Raw genomic sequence first — 13214 nt, forward strand, 5'->3', positions numbered from 1 at the left:
CTTGTACTAAAGTGTTAATTTTCGCAGATCCTTAGATTTTAATGCCAAGAGCACTTCTGAGATCAAATGGGGTTTTGTAGCACCCAGTTTCCAGGGCAGTCAGCTTGCCAGATGTAGGAATGTTTGAACAGTGGTTGAAAAACCTGGTAGCTGTCAGCCTCTTTCATTCAGCCAGGATTTTCATACCTGTTCTCCTACCTATCTGCTTTTTTTCACCACCTCCCTCCCTTTGAATGCTAGGAGAAGGGCAGGGGACTGGAAACCCTTGATGGCTGCTCTGCCGAGCTCCAGCACCCTGTCACCTTTCAGTGGATCTCTTTAAAATGTTGACTCCTTGGAGTTGATCTGTCTAGATACACACCTGGAGAAGTCCTGCAAGCCCAAAGCGCACTTTGGGCTTTATCACCAAAGGACCGTGATAACGCTGCTGTGGCTAGACTGGTTCTCGGGTCTGGAGCTGGCGTGATGCACCTTTTATCCACTTCCATGCATCTCCTAATCAACTGCCACCCCTCTTGTAGGTCATGCCCTCAAAGAACAGTTGGGAGAGTCATTACCAGGGCATGGCCCTGTTAAGTAAATGGCAGCAGAGCAGAAGGACTGCATCACTACTGAGTAAATCCAATAGAGCCACAGTTTTGGGTGCTGTTTAATTGAGCCAGAATTCCAGGGGTTTAGATAAGCTTTGAAGGGTATTAAAGGCAATTCTGCAGGAATTAACCAGGCTGAACTAGGCTTAAAAATATCTTTGCAAGCTTTAGTGGGAGTCCTGGCAGCATTAAGGAGATAGCTGTGTGCATAGCAAGAAACCAGTTTCTGGCTGGCCATGGGTTGTTTCATCTTCCCGAAGAGTGTTTTTGCCTGGTTTGCTGTGGTAAGGCCACCCTCAGAGGGAATTTAGTGCTTATCTATGGGCTGAACAGGCACTGTGAAATGCAGATGAAGGCCCCGTCTCTGGTTTTTAAGAAGCTTGGGAGGTCCTTGTACATGGAGTCTCCCCAAGCAATTCTCAGCATCTCCAGGAGGACAGGAGATACAGGAGCTTAAACTGACTGATCTCCATCTTACTGCAGCAAAGACATTTCTGAGAAGCCCTGCTGGGCTGAATTCTGCTCTTAGTCCCGTAAAGTCAAAGCCAGAGCACTTCCAGATGGAATGCCTCTTAATAATGTCATCAGAGGTGTTGCTGGGTGGCCGAGTGCACTGCCTCAGTTTCCCAAAACCCAGTTAGGGACATCATCTCACCCAGTGGGACTGCAGAAAGTCCAAGGGGATCTGTTTTAAAAAAAAGCTTCAAGATCCAGAATAACAGATGTCAGACTTTGCTGTTACAGTTGTTACCTTGCTGTATTGCCTGCAATCAGTGTACAAACCCCAGCCCTGTCTGGACTCTTTCAGCCCCTACACGGTGGATCTGGAGCAATACTACCAGACGGAGAATGAAGACGAGAACCCTTTCATCTGCTCCCAGCCCCGGGAGAATGGGATGCGCTACTGCCGAAGTATCCCAACGCGGAGGGAAGAGGGTCTCGAGTGCACCCTGGATTATTATTCCTACAATGATACCACCAACACGTCCTGTGTCAATTGGAACCAGTATTACACCAACTGCTCTGCCGGGGAGCACAACCCCTTCAAGGGAGCCATCAACTTTGACAACATTGGCTATGCCTGGATCGCGATATTTCAGGTGAGCCCTGTCTGCAAACTGTCACAAGGTGGGTGAACAGCTGGTCTGTCCCCCAACATGTTTCCAGGGGCTGTGTAATCGCACTTCTGGGGGCTATTTTGCACCAGCAAGCACTTACATAGTAGTGCATGGGTGCTCAAAATGTCAGGGATACAATTCGATGCCTGCTTTGAAGATGCCTCCATCTCATGTTCACGAACAAAACCCCAGTCTCCACACCCTGTGTGTGCAGTAGTACCACCCTGATGTGGAGCAGAGCCTAGGCACTGCTCTTCCCTCTGCAAAATGCAGTAATGGGCCTTAGATCCAGCTGGAAAAGGAGGGCTGGATTCAGCCTGAGCAGCTGGTAGTGTGGCTGTTGGCATTGGTAGGAGCAGGATTTGGCTCCTTAGTGTCTTGTATTGCACCAAGACCAGCTATGGGGTGTCAGAAATGACCCAGCCAGCAGAAATATCGTTTGTGTACTTGGTGTTGTAACTGAGCCTTGATGGGTTCATTTTCCCTTCCTGTCTCCATCAGGTCATCACACTGGAAGGCTGGGTGGACATCATGTACTTTGTCATGGACGCACACTCCTTCTACAACTTCATCTACTTCATCCTCCTGATCATTGTGAGTGGCCTTAGAACATGGGGGTCCTCCTGGCATGTGGAGAGGGCAGAGTGTAGTGACCCAGAGGAACAGGACAGATAATACAGTGAATATAAAGGTGCCATGTAGGAGGGGTAGAAACCAGCCTGCTGGAAGACATGCAGCTTCAATACAGCATTGCATTGCAGCTGCATTTTGCTGCTAACATGAAGAAAGGGAATAAAGATGCACTTAAGCTATGACAGATACACTTCTGTTGCTGCTACTCTCCTTGTGCTCCCAGGTCCTCTGCCTTAGTTGCCACCTTGAATTTAAGTTTAAAAGTAGACAAATTTCCCCTGGTAAGGTTTTTTGCTCTGGAAGGGGAGGAGGCTGCCCAGAAATTCCCCCATATTGAAGAACCCAGCTGGCTGGGTCCTTGGTGCAGAGGGAACATTTCAGGAAAACAGTCCCAAACTCCAGAGAGCACATTAAGAAAGGAGGGCAGAGATCACGGCCCACAGCCCAACCACGCTTCACAGCATCATCCAAGACCACAAAGGACCCAATGAAGAGTTTCTGTGGGGTGGGCTCCCATGATGGGCTTCATCTGTGTAAGCAGGTTTGTCTACCATGACTGGCTGAGCTCGTTGTCTAGACTCCCTTTATCGTCAAGGGAGAAAAATAGGTGCTTTAAGGGGGTGATTCATCTCCTCTAAAGGTAGACATCCAAAATAAATTAGATGCATTGCAGACTTGATGTGCCTATTTCTCTCTTGACTCTAAAGGATCATTAGGTGCCTCACTCAGATGTAGCTGAGATAAGTGAGATGAGTTCCCCTCTTGCTGTCTAATTGGACTAAGTCCAGCAAAATAGCTGCACGTGGTCCATTAGGCCATTGTGGGGATTTCTGCTCCTCATCAAACCAGGACTCAAAACCTGATGAGAAGGTAGGAGGTCGTTTAGTCCACGATGCTTTTTCTAGTTCATCTATTAGCTTCCCCAGAAAAGAAACAATCCCTTGCTCTCAGCATCCCCAAAATGATGGAGAGGAAGGGCAGGCAGTACTTTTCCAGATGCTGTGTGAGTAATGTTAGCATTGTGTGATAGCCCTTTAGCACGTCAGTAATTCTTCGTGATCCACGCTGGGCTCTGCAGAAGGCAGAACCTCATGAAACCCTGGTTGGAAATAAAATCTCCAAGCTGTGGGTACAGACTGCTGATGCCCTTGTGTAACAGTCACCCGCAAATCCCGTTAGCAGGGGAAAGAGATCTGCTCACAAGCTGCCCACACACTGCCAGAAAAAACGCTCCTATCAGGAAGGCTCAGTGCATTCATCGTAATGCCACTAATTGTGATAATTACAACCGCTGTCTGCGGAGAGAGAAAAACACCATCTTAAAAGAGCAAAAGCTTTTTGTCAAAATAATCTTCTCTCGTCTTTGATCTCTGACGTCCTCCATGGAGCGCTGGCGTGGGAGTCCCCAGGGCAGGGGCTCGGGGGGTGAGTCAGCCTCTCCGTGGTCCCAGCCAGTGGTCCCTGCTGGGTGACGCAGGGGATGGGGCTGGCTGGGGTTTGCCCCCCACTCCTTGCCTTGAGGCATGGGGTGAGGCAGGGCTGTGGGGTGGGCATGGCCACCCCGAGGTGACTGATGGCTCCTGTCCCCTTAGGTGGGTTCCTTCTTCATGATCAACCTCTGCCTGGTGGTGATAGCAACGCAGTTCTCTGAGACGAAGCAGCGCGAGAGCCAGCTGATGAAGGAGCAGCGCGTACGCTACCTGTCCAATGCCAGCACCCTCGCCAGCTTTTCGGAGCCAGGCAGCTGCTACGACGAACTCCTCAAGTACCTGGTTTACATTGCCCGTAAAGGCAGCAAGCAGCTCGTGGAGGTCTACCGGGTGGCAGGCATGAGGATGGGCTTCCTCACCAGCCCCACGAGCAAGACAGGGGCCGACCGGCACGCCAGGAAGCACCGGAGCAGGAAGAGGTCCTCCGTGCACCACCTCATCCACCACCATCACCACCACCACCACCATTACCACCTGGGCAATGGGAACCTGCGGGCACCCCGTGCCAGCCCGGAGATCAGTGATGTGGAGACCAGCTCGCTCCACAATGGGACCAACCGGCTGATGCTCCCCCCCTCAGCACCAAACCCCCACGGGGCCCCCAGCACCGCTCCCAGCAACACTGAGTCTGTCCACAGCATCTACCATGCTGACTGCCACTTCGAGCCGGTGCGCTGCCGGTCATCCCTCCCACAGCCGGGCCTTGGCTTGCCGAGCCCAGAGGGGATCCCCAAGAACATTGTGGGCAGCAAGGTGTACCCCACGGTGCACCCCAGTACCTCCAACGAGATGCTGAAAGAGAAGACCCTGGGGGAGGCGGCAGTCGGTGCTGGCAGCAGCACCTTGACCAGCCTCAACATCCCACCTGGGCCGTACAGCACCATGCACAAGCTGCTGGAGACGCAGAGCACGGGTGAGCCTGGGGCTGGACGTCAGTCTGGGGTTGCCTTGCAGAAATACAAGCTACAACCTAATTTCTTTCTCTTTCTGAATCTTTGCAGGGTTCTTTTCAGTCCACGTTACAGAGAAAGGCGATGGCTTTCCAGGTGAGGCCAACATGAATCTCCTGACCTATCTAGTGTGTCTTATAGCTGAAGCTAGGAGAGAGGTTTTAACCTCCCAGAATTCATACTTGCAAGAATCCACGGGAAATGAATATTTTCAATGAACCCATTTTCTTTCCCATCCCCGTGTCCCCCCTCCAAACCAATTTATTCTGCAATTACAGGGAACGCTCCCCAAATCCCTGGCCACTTCCAAATGGCCTCATCCCTTCCTTGCCAAAATGCAGGGGTGGGAGGTGGCTGTGCTGGCCACCACTTGCTGCAGAACTTGGGGAAGGACCCCTTCCAGATCTGAGTCCCATCACATCCTTGAGCACTGTCTGCAGAACATGAGGCTCGGGGAGATCGAGTGTCAGCTTTGCACGAGTGCTCAATGGCAATCGCAGATGCCGAGTATTAAAAATCTGTGATTTGCTCAGGAAGCCCATAACAGAGCCAGACGCCAAATGCAGCTTTCCTGGATCGGGTGTTTCATACCTTCACCGCAAGATGCTCTTTCCCCCTCCACATCCTGAGGTTTGGGAGCTCAGGCTAGTCTAGTCCAAACCCTCTCAGCCTCCAAGGAGTGTTTCTGGCCAAGCTTTCCCAGGCAATCAATGCCTTTTCCACCCCACCACAGTGGCATTGACCTTCCCAGCCAGGAACTGTGCAGGGAAGAAACCAAGTCCTGCCCCCAGCCCAGAGCTGCCCAGAGAATAAATACACAGAGCTGGTCTCTGAGTTGGTTTAGCACTGGGGTTTTGTTTCCGCTGCTGCATGCTGCTATGCATGAGTCAGGAGTGTGTTTTGCAGATAGCCTCTCCCCTTGCAGCCAGCTGGTGGGATTTTTGGGGAATATCCCATTGGTATTGTCACCCGGGAGCCACCTGGCAGCTGGGAGCTGCCACTGAGGGCAGCACGTGGAGGGGGAAGCTGGTGATTTTGGAGCATCAGCAAACAGCAGGAGCAAGAAAGGAGGCTGCTGGCAGCAGTGCTCCCGATAATTACAGCCTGGAGCCTGCCAGGGCCAGGGGAGCTGATGGCTTTCTGCTAGCCATAATGGCCAGAGGTATAATGAGGTGGGGTAGGGGTCCTGGGCTGGCAGCAGTGTCTGCCTGGGGGCAGCAAAGAGGGCTTTGTAACTGGGGAGAAGGTGCTTGGGTGAGCCCGGGTTTTGTCTAGGGCTCTTTAACCCAGCAGGAGCCCTTTTTCCCCTTAGGAAATGCTTGTCCTGTCAAGGGCAACAGCTTGGTGCTAAGGGGGACTGGGGATTGCTCCCATGGCCGTCCGCAGCCCCCTGTCCCAGCTGACGTGCTGCCCTGCCCCTGCCCCGCTGGCATTTCAGGTCCCTGCCAAAGCTCCTGCAAGATCTCCAGCCCCTGCACCAAGCTGGATAGCGGCTCCTGCAACCCCGAGAGCTGCCCTTACTGCCTCAAGGCACTGACGAGTGAGGCCGAGCTGACGGACAATGAGACAGCTGACTCGGACAGTGAGGGTGTCTACGAGTTCACGCAGGATGCCCACTACAGCGACCAGCGGGACCCGCAGCGGGCCAGAGCCCGGACCAGGAGAGCGAGCCGGGTGCTGGCCTTCTGGCACGTGGTGTGTGAGACCTTCCGGAAGATTGTGGACAGCAAATATTTCGGCCGTGGGATCATGGTGGCCATTCTCATCAACACTCTCAGCATGGGGATCGAGTACCACGAGCAGGTGAGCGCTGTCCTGGCAGCTCCCGGTGCAGTGGGGATGTGGGAGGTGTTATGGGTCTGACTCCAGATGCCAGCGGGGTGGTTTGGGGTGAGAAGTGTTGGGATGCTGTAGGAGGGGTCCTGGGATAGAGCAGGACTGATTTTTCTCCTCTGAGCCTGCTTCCAGCTTGCAGGCAGCGATCACCCTGGCTGGTACTGGGCTGCAGGAGCTCCCGCATCCCAGCCCTGCCAGGGATGTTCAGCACCATGCCGAGACCACTGTCATTTGGGTAGCACCATGCGTGGCTGGTTTCTGTGGTGTGGGGGCCAAGCAGAGCAGCCGTTTGCCACTGGGTTTGTGCCAGCCTGGCAGTGCTAGCAGCGCTGCTGGCGGCTGCGGGCTCCGGGGCTGGTGCAGCTGCAGGCAGGGAAGTCTATTGAATTTGCGGTCCCTGGAGCAGAGGTAACAAATGCCTTCGCTTCCCCGGTGAACGCTCCAGCAACAGCATGCTGAGTCCAAAATAGACTCATCGCTGGCTATTCCTCCACTCGATTATCTGAGTCCTTGCAGGCAAGAGGCTGCCTCTGCTCCAGCCTCTCGCACACTTGTCACCTAGCAGAGCTTTTCCCTATATATAGTCATTAAGAAAAGGACTTGCCACGTTGCTCTTGAAATGTCTCCCTAAGGATGACAAGAGCTCTGCTTTTAGAGAGGCTTTTGCACAGGCTGGTCTCACGTAGGTTTTGTGGCTGCCGCCTGCTGTGGTGCCCTCGGTCCTGCTGTGGGCATGGGATGGCTTGGTGTACACTTCATTTGGATACGGGAGGAAGAGTTTATTAGCAGAGATGCTGCAAAGCCTCGTTATATACCCCTCCAGTGCTTGAGGATTCCCAGTGGCCAGCCCAGCATGGTGCTTCTCCTGGGATGCCAGACCTCTCCCCTCCCAGACAGACACGGCCACCCCTGTCCCAGTGCCAGCCTTTGCTGGGAACTCCCCTGCATCTCGAGTCATGGATGTTTACTTTTCTCCCTTCCTGGCACATTTTGTGTTTGCAGAGTCGCTCGCAGTTGCACGCAGAGGCGTTTCTCCCACAGCTCCCAGTGGCAGTGGTGGTGGCTGCAGATCGGCTCCAAATTCCCGTGTCCTCCCATAGCATTAATGCCTCAATGACCAAATGCCAGGGGGACGTGGCTGTGCTAAATGTGTCCCTTCCAGTCAGCACCTTCTCCCTGACGTCCTAATACAATCTGGCTGGCTAACCGTTGTTTTCAGTACACATTAAACAGCAACATGCTCTGAAGTCCTGCAGGTTTCACCTTTGTGTGCTGCCCTTGGTGGGAGCTTTGTGGGGAAGCTTGAGTGATTCCACCTTTATTTAATAATATTGGGAAGATCATCTCCTAAGAACCTGGGGGGAGGTTGCTCTCAGAAACCAATAAGCAGTTATATTCTTCCTTTGGCTGAAACGTGAAAGCAGATCCACCATGTCTTTGCTGTGACTGTCCAAGGGGCAGATTGTCAAAGCTTGTTGCCCTTTACCAGGAGCATCTTTGGGAGATGCTGGTGTAGGCTCCCGCTGTGTGTGTACCAGGGGGATCATCCCACTGGGGATGGGTGGCTGAGCAAGCTCCCGTCATCAGACATTCTAAAGGCAACACAGCTCCTTAATTCTTTAGCTCAGGGAAAATAGGACAGCAGGGTTCTGGCCTCTGCCCTGGCCAGTGGTGAGTCCCAGCAGGCAGCTGGATGGGAAGAGGCAGATTTTTGTGGTGGTTTTTGGGTAACAAGGTGAAGGGAGCTGATAAGCGTGGGGGGATTCCAGACACTGTGGGTGGTTGCTTTCTTTGACGGTATTTTGAAGCTACTACTGTTCCAGATTCCTTTCTCCCAGGCATTTGGAGTGAATAGCGGAGCTTGTTTTTATTAGTTCATCTGCTCAAAGTGGCAGCAGAGAGCAGAGAGGTGTTTTTCTGTAAACTCTGGAGGCTTATAGTCTGCAGTTTCATAATCTGACAGTTATGAGAGCAGGAATTAGAGGGGAGAAATGCTGGACCAGGCCTTTCTGCAGAGATTATAAACACTGAAACATGTGATTTTTTTCTTTTAGAAGAGCCTTTCCTAAAAGTGTAAGTGATCAACCGCGCCAAATTTATCTTCATCGGCTGATGTTTGCAAAGACGTGAGGGGGCTTGAAGAGTACTTGACTACATGACTTTCTATATTAAGCTCTCTGCTTATTTAATGAATATTTACCTCTTGGGCGTTTCACATGAGGCCACCCTAGGCACACCGGGCTATATTAGGATAAGTACTTTCAGGACACGTTTTATGGTGCCATGTCAGAAGCCTTGTGTTGTTTACCATCACCTTGCTAGAGGGGACAGGATGCACTAGCAGCTACTCTGTGAGAGGCTGTGGTTTATCAAGGAGGAAGAAGGTTTCTACCCTCCTATCTGTCCCCAGCAGTGTTGGGTGAAATTCAGCAGCTCTGGGACCACCAGAGGATCCTGGACTTCAAGACAGGAGCTGGTCAGCTGAGGTCTTCATTATAGCCAGGGGAGAAAAGTATGCTCCTCTGGAGGCTTTGCGTCTCACCTTGGGACAGGCATCCTGGAGGGACCTGTTTTTCTCCATGGAAGACGCCTAGAAGACAGAAACAGTCTTTCAGTCACTTGCTTGACAGACTCATCAACCAGAGAAGGCCAGGTTGGGATATTTAGGATGAAAGTGGTTCTTTGAAGGCACATCAAAATGAGTAGAAGTTGGGAGTGTGTTGAAAACACTGGGCCCCATCTCTTGCTGTTCATTTGCATTCACCCATCAGCCAACCTGGCCAGACTGAGCACCCATGGCCAGGGGTGCTGGATGCACATAGCAAAGGTAGTTTGTGTCCCCAGGAGTTCATCTCCTACCTTAGAACCTTCTATCCTGGAGCTCCTCTCCATAGACCACCTTCCACAGTAAAGTCATTGTCAACTAATATTTTGCCATCGTTTGGCTGGGGGTTCAGGAGCTGGGTTTCCTCTAAGCTCCTTCTGACATGAGCTTGCTGACTTTCTCACTCAACATCAAGTAGCTTCCGCATGGTTCCTGCATGTGCGTGAGCCATAGGTACAGGCTTAGCTCTGCGTTTTCTGCCCATCCTCCCCACCCGTCCAGCTCTGACTCTTGCCTTTCTCATGACTGCCGGGTTTAGTGGGAGGAAAGCAGAGTGGTTTGAGGTGCACATAGCACTCACCACGTTGCGGCTGCTGGGCAGCAGTGTGAAATTTTCCATCAGGGAAATGACAACCAGATTGCCACGGATTATTAATGTGGCTGCTAAATAGCTTGTTTTTCTACAGAGATGAAGCAAAATGCAGGTAGAAACTATTAGCTTTGGGTAGAGGAATATAAAGGTGATTTAAAGGTAGTCTCCAGGGGATTTTAAATACACTGTTGAACCAATTGACTGATCCGCCTTAGGGAAGCTGAGAGTCTGCAGCACTGCGGGTTCAAACGGCTAGGGCTTTGCAAAAGCTTGTTCTGCCATAGAGCAGGAGTAAAATGTGCTGCTAAACCAGAGGGTTTCTGTGCTGCTTTCCCCCCATCCCTGGCTGTAAGCCAGACTGTGTTCCATAATGTACTGCTTTTTTTTTTCTCCAAGTCCTTCCTTGGAGTGAAATGCAAAGGCTTTAGTACAAGGCGTGATGTTGGACTCCTCAGCAGGGGAAAGAATTCGGCAAGGGCTTCCTTGAGGAAGGGCTTTGGGGTTTTGTTTTTGTTTTTAAAATCTGGTTTGCATTGAGCTGCCTGGCTGTTCCGATTTTCCTTGTCTGAACTCGCATTGTATGAACTATACCCTACATATTCATTTGTTTAAATAGCACTTGAATTTCAGCCGCCATCTCTGCGGTGTTTTGCCATTGTTAACATAACAAGAGACTGGAGAGTCCTGCACTGGCCTCCCCAAAGCTGCAGTCAGTTCAAATCCATGGCTGGAGCTTGTGGGGACTTGGATCTAGAGTGATCCAAAACCCTGGTGTCTCTGAAGGAGGGAAGAGGAAATTGGTTCAGACCTGTAGAGAACCTTTTGTTAATTCTTAAAAATAAATAGGAGAGATAGCAGATGTCTCTTTGGAACAGTACCCAAGGAGAAAAGCTCATCATCCATGGAAGACAGTTCTTCAATGAAGTGGGAAGAGGTGATGCCTAACACCCCATAGCAGGAGGATAACTGGTGGAGTACCCCCGGCTACAGCAAGGTGTTGTAGGAATCCACAAGCAGCAGTGCCCCAAGGTGTGCAAACTCCATCTGCAGAAGGCAGGAGCAGCCTCAGCCCATGGTAGTATCTCAAGCTGAATTCCTAGTGCATGCTGCTGCAGGGGCCTGGAGCGTACACAGTACAGATGATGTAGGGTTGTCACCAGTAACGTTACGATCTAATAGCTGCTGCGGCATGGAAATATCAACCATCTGTGCCAAAGCATCAAAGGAAAGCTTGCTGGCAAAATGCATTAAAGTGTCTATTTATGTAAACAGTGGAGGCTGGAAAACATGGGAGTTTTCCTAATCAGCATCAGAGGATGTGAAATTTTCAGGTATCCAGGATGATCGAGAGGGGAGGCGAAGGGTCAGTAACTGCAGCAGCATTAGAAAACTGCTGGCGTGGAGGACCCATTAGGCTCCAGGTTCAAGCATTTATAATAGTCACTCAAATGGTATTTATGTACTTCTGCTTCTGCCTGAATTCAGTGGGCAGGGAAGAAGGTAACTGAAAATTATTAGCTGTCGTGACACCCACTGATTGATTTCTCCGTGTGGGAGGAACATTTCATTGCTCCATGGAGAAGTGGTGTAATGGAGCTGGACAGTGAGGATTTGGCAGGCTGGTGCCCCAGGTCTTGGGGTGCTTGAGTCTGTACTAGTGTCCAAAGTCCTGGGCAGTCTGGGAGGCAGCAGGTCTGGATCCATTTGTGAGCACTGCCTCAAGAAATAAGGGTGATTTGGGGATCAGAAGCACTTTACTCCCAGGGCTTGGTGGTCAAGAGCATCCTAATCTCCAGCAGTTTCAAGCCAAGTTGAACGTTTTGCTGCTGGCCACAGGAGTGGTGGAGGGCAGCTGCAGATTTGTTGGGCATATGGAGGCTGCTCCTTTGACATCCCTATGCGCCAAAATGAGATCTTGCCAAGTGCTTGTTTGCCTCCCGAGGAGGCTGCGGAGGATCCGGGGATGAGCCGCAGCTTGCAGGGTGCTGCCCGGCTGGCCCTGGTCTGGCTGCATAGGGCGGTTGTGGGCAACACTGTGTCCCCTCCGACCTTTGCAGCTCCACATCAGGTCAATCCAGGACATCTAAATTCTGGCTTCTTTCGTGTGTGTGGATTTGTGTCAGGCCTCCAGGTCAGGAAGGAAGGGAATCCTTTTTTGTAAAATATTTTGGTATCTCTTGCACCTCTCTTGAATTTTTTCTTGCGAGTGCAGGGACCCAAAGACCCGTCCCACATCCAGGTAGCTCCAGGGGCTCTTTGCATCGCACACCAACGCAAACCAGTGCTGTACCCCCTTAACCCTGCACCTCGTCTGCTTTACTCCAACCATGGCCCTAATAGTACAGCCCGACTTATCTCTGTGGTGAAATTTCTAATTTGATACTTCCCGGTATGAATCTGATTCATTAGGCTTTGCTTCAGGAGGGCACTTATGCACGTGTGTGCATCCCTTAAATCAATGAGACAGCCTTTCCCCGGGCAACGTCCATCTGCCCCAGGCTCTTCCTGGGAGCTCACAAAGTCCTGCATTCATGCACTGTCTTCTCCTCCTAGAGATATCTCCACTTCCACTTTGGTGCATATCCCATGTCTCTATTTAACTCCATTACACATCTCTCTAGCCCTGTGCCAGCTACTCTTAGCCAAGTGATCAAAGCTTTGGCAGCCACAGTGAGGCTTTCCCTCCCTCGGCGTCTGCTGGCTTTGCCCAACACAGGGCATGTAGCTAGTGTCAACTTAATTTCTCAGCACTACAGCTGCATAGGGCACTCCCACAGTAGGAAAATGAGGTGCCCTATAGATTTGCACGTGCTGTATTCAATTAGCTCCTGCTTAAGCAGAAATTACTCTTATTAACGATTTGATGTTGGAGACTGGAGGAATCAAGTCAATGCTAATGGAAGTCATCAGAGCTGTTAATCACTAGGATCACTCACTTCAAAAACAGCTCTCTGTTTGTTATTGGGGGTAATTCTTTTTATGGACCTCGGGAGTTCTTCCTCTCCTCAGTGATTTAAAGGGTTTATGAGGTCTTGTAGCAACTCACGTGTTTTAATTGACTCACTCACGAAGCTCTTTCAGAGTGCCATGCAAAATACAGGGGTGCCATGGCCTTCATAGTCATTAAAAAAGTGGGCTGTGCCTACGAAACAGACTTTATCCTGGTTCTGGAGACTGAATGATTTGAAAATTAAATGAGATTTCATGCAACTGGAAAGCGTATGGGGTTTCTATCAGATAATTCAGTTCTCTGCATGCTTTAAGAATGAGCCTATGTGAATTCCTTGACTTCTACTAAAGTTTTCTTCAGCTCTCTGGATGGGGAGCTGTAAGTGTCAATCCTTTCCTGTTAATTTAGTTCAGAGGCTGGAAATACTCGGGCTGCCTCAGATCCTATCAT

The 13214-nt window shown here is 51.0% G+C and overlaps 1 protein-coding gene across 14 annotated transcripts in view; it reads left to right on the forward strand.

Moving 5' to 3' along the window:
• The window catches only part of CACNA1G (calcium voltage-gated channel subunit alpha1 G), a 149839-nt gene that overhangs the window by 58951 nt on the left and 77674 nt on the right, over nt 1–13214 (forward strand). For all 14 annotated transcript variants that reach the window (XM_074888963.1, XM_074888962.1, XM_074888948.1 and 11 more), the window contains exons 6-10: nt 1399–1690; nt 2210–2302; nt 3934–4744; nt 4833–4877; nt 6220–6584. In XM_074888963.1, coding sequence (XP_074745064.1) covers nt 1399–1690; nt 2210–2302; nt 3934–4744; nt 4833–4877; nt 6220–6584 — 1606 coding nt within the window. The remainder of the gene's footprint in view (nt 1–1398; nt 1691–2209; nt 2303–3933; nt 4745–4832; nt 4878–6219; nt 6585–13214) is intronic.

The sequence above is a fragment of the Strix uralensis genome, chromosome 19, assembly GCF_047716275.1.
Source record: "Strix uralensis isolate ZFMK-TIS-50842 chromosome 19, bStrUra1, whole genome shotgun sequence".
Classification (NCBI taxonomy): domain Eukaryota; kingdom Metazoa; phylum Chordata; class Aves; order Strigiformes; family Strigidae; genus Strix; species Strix uralensis.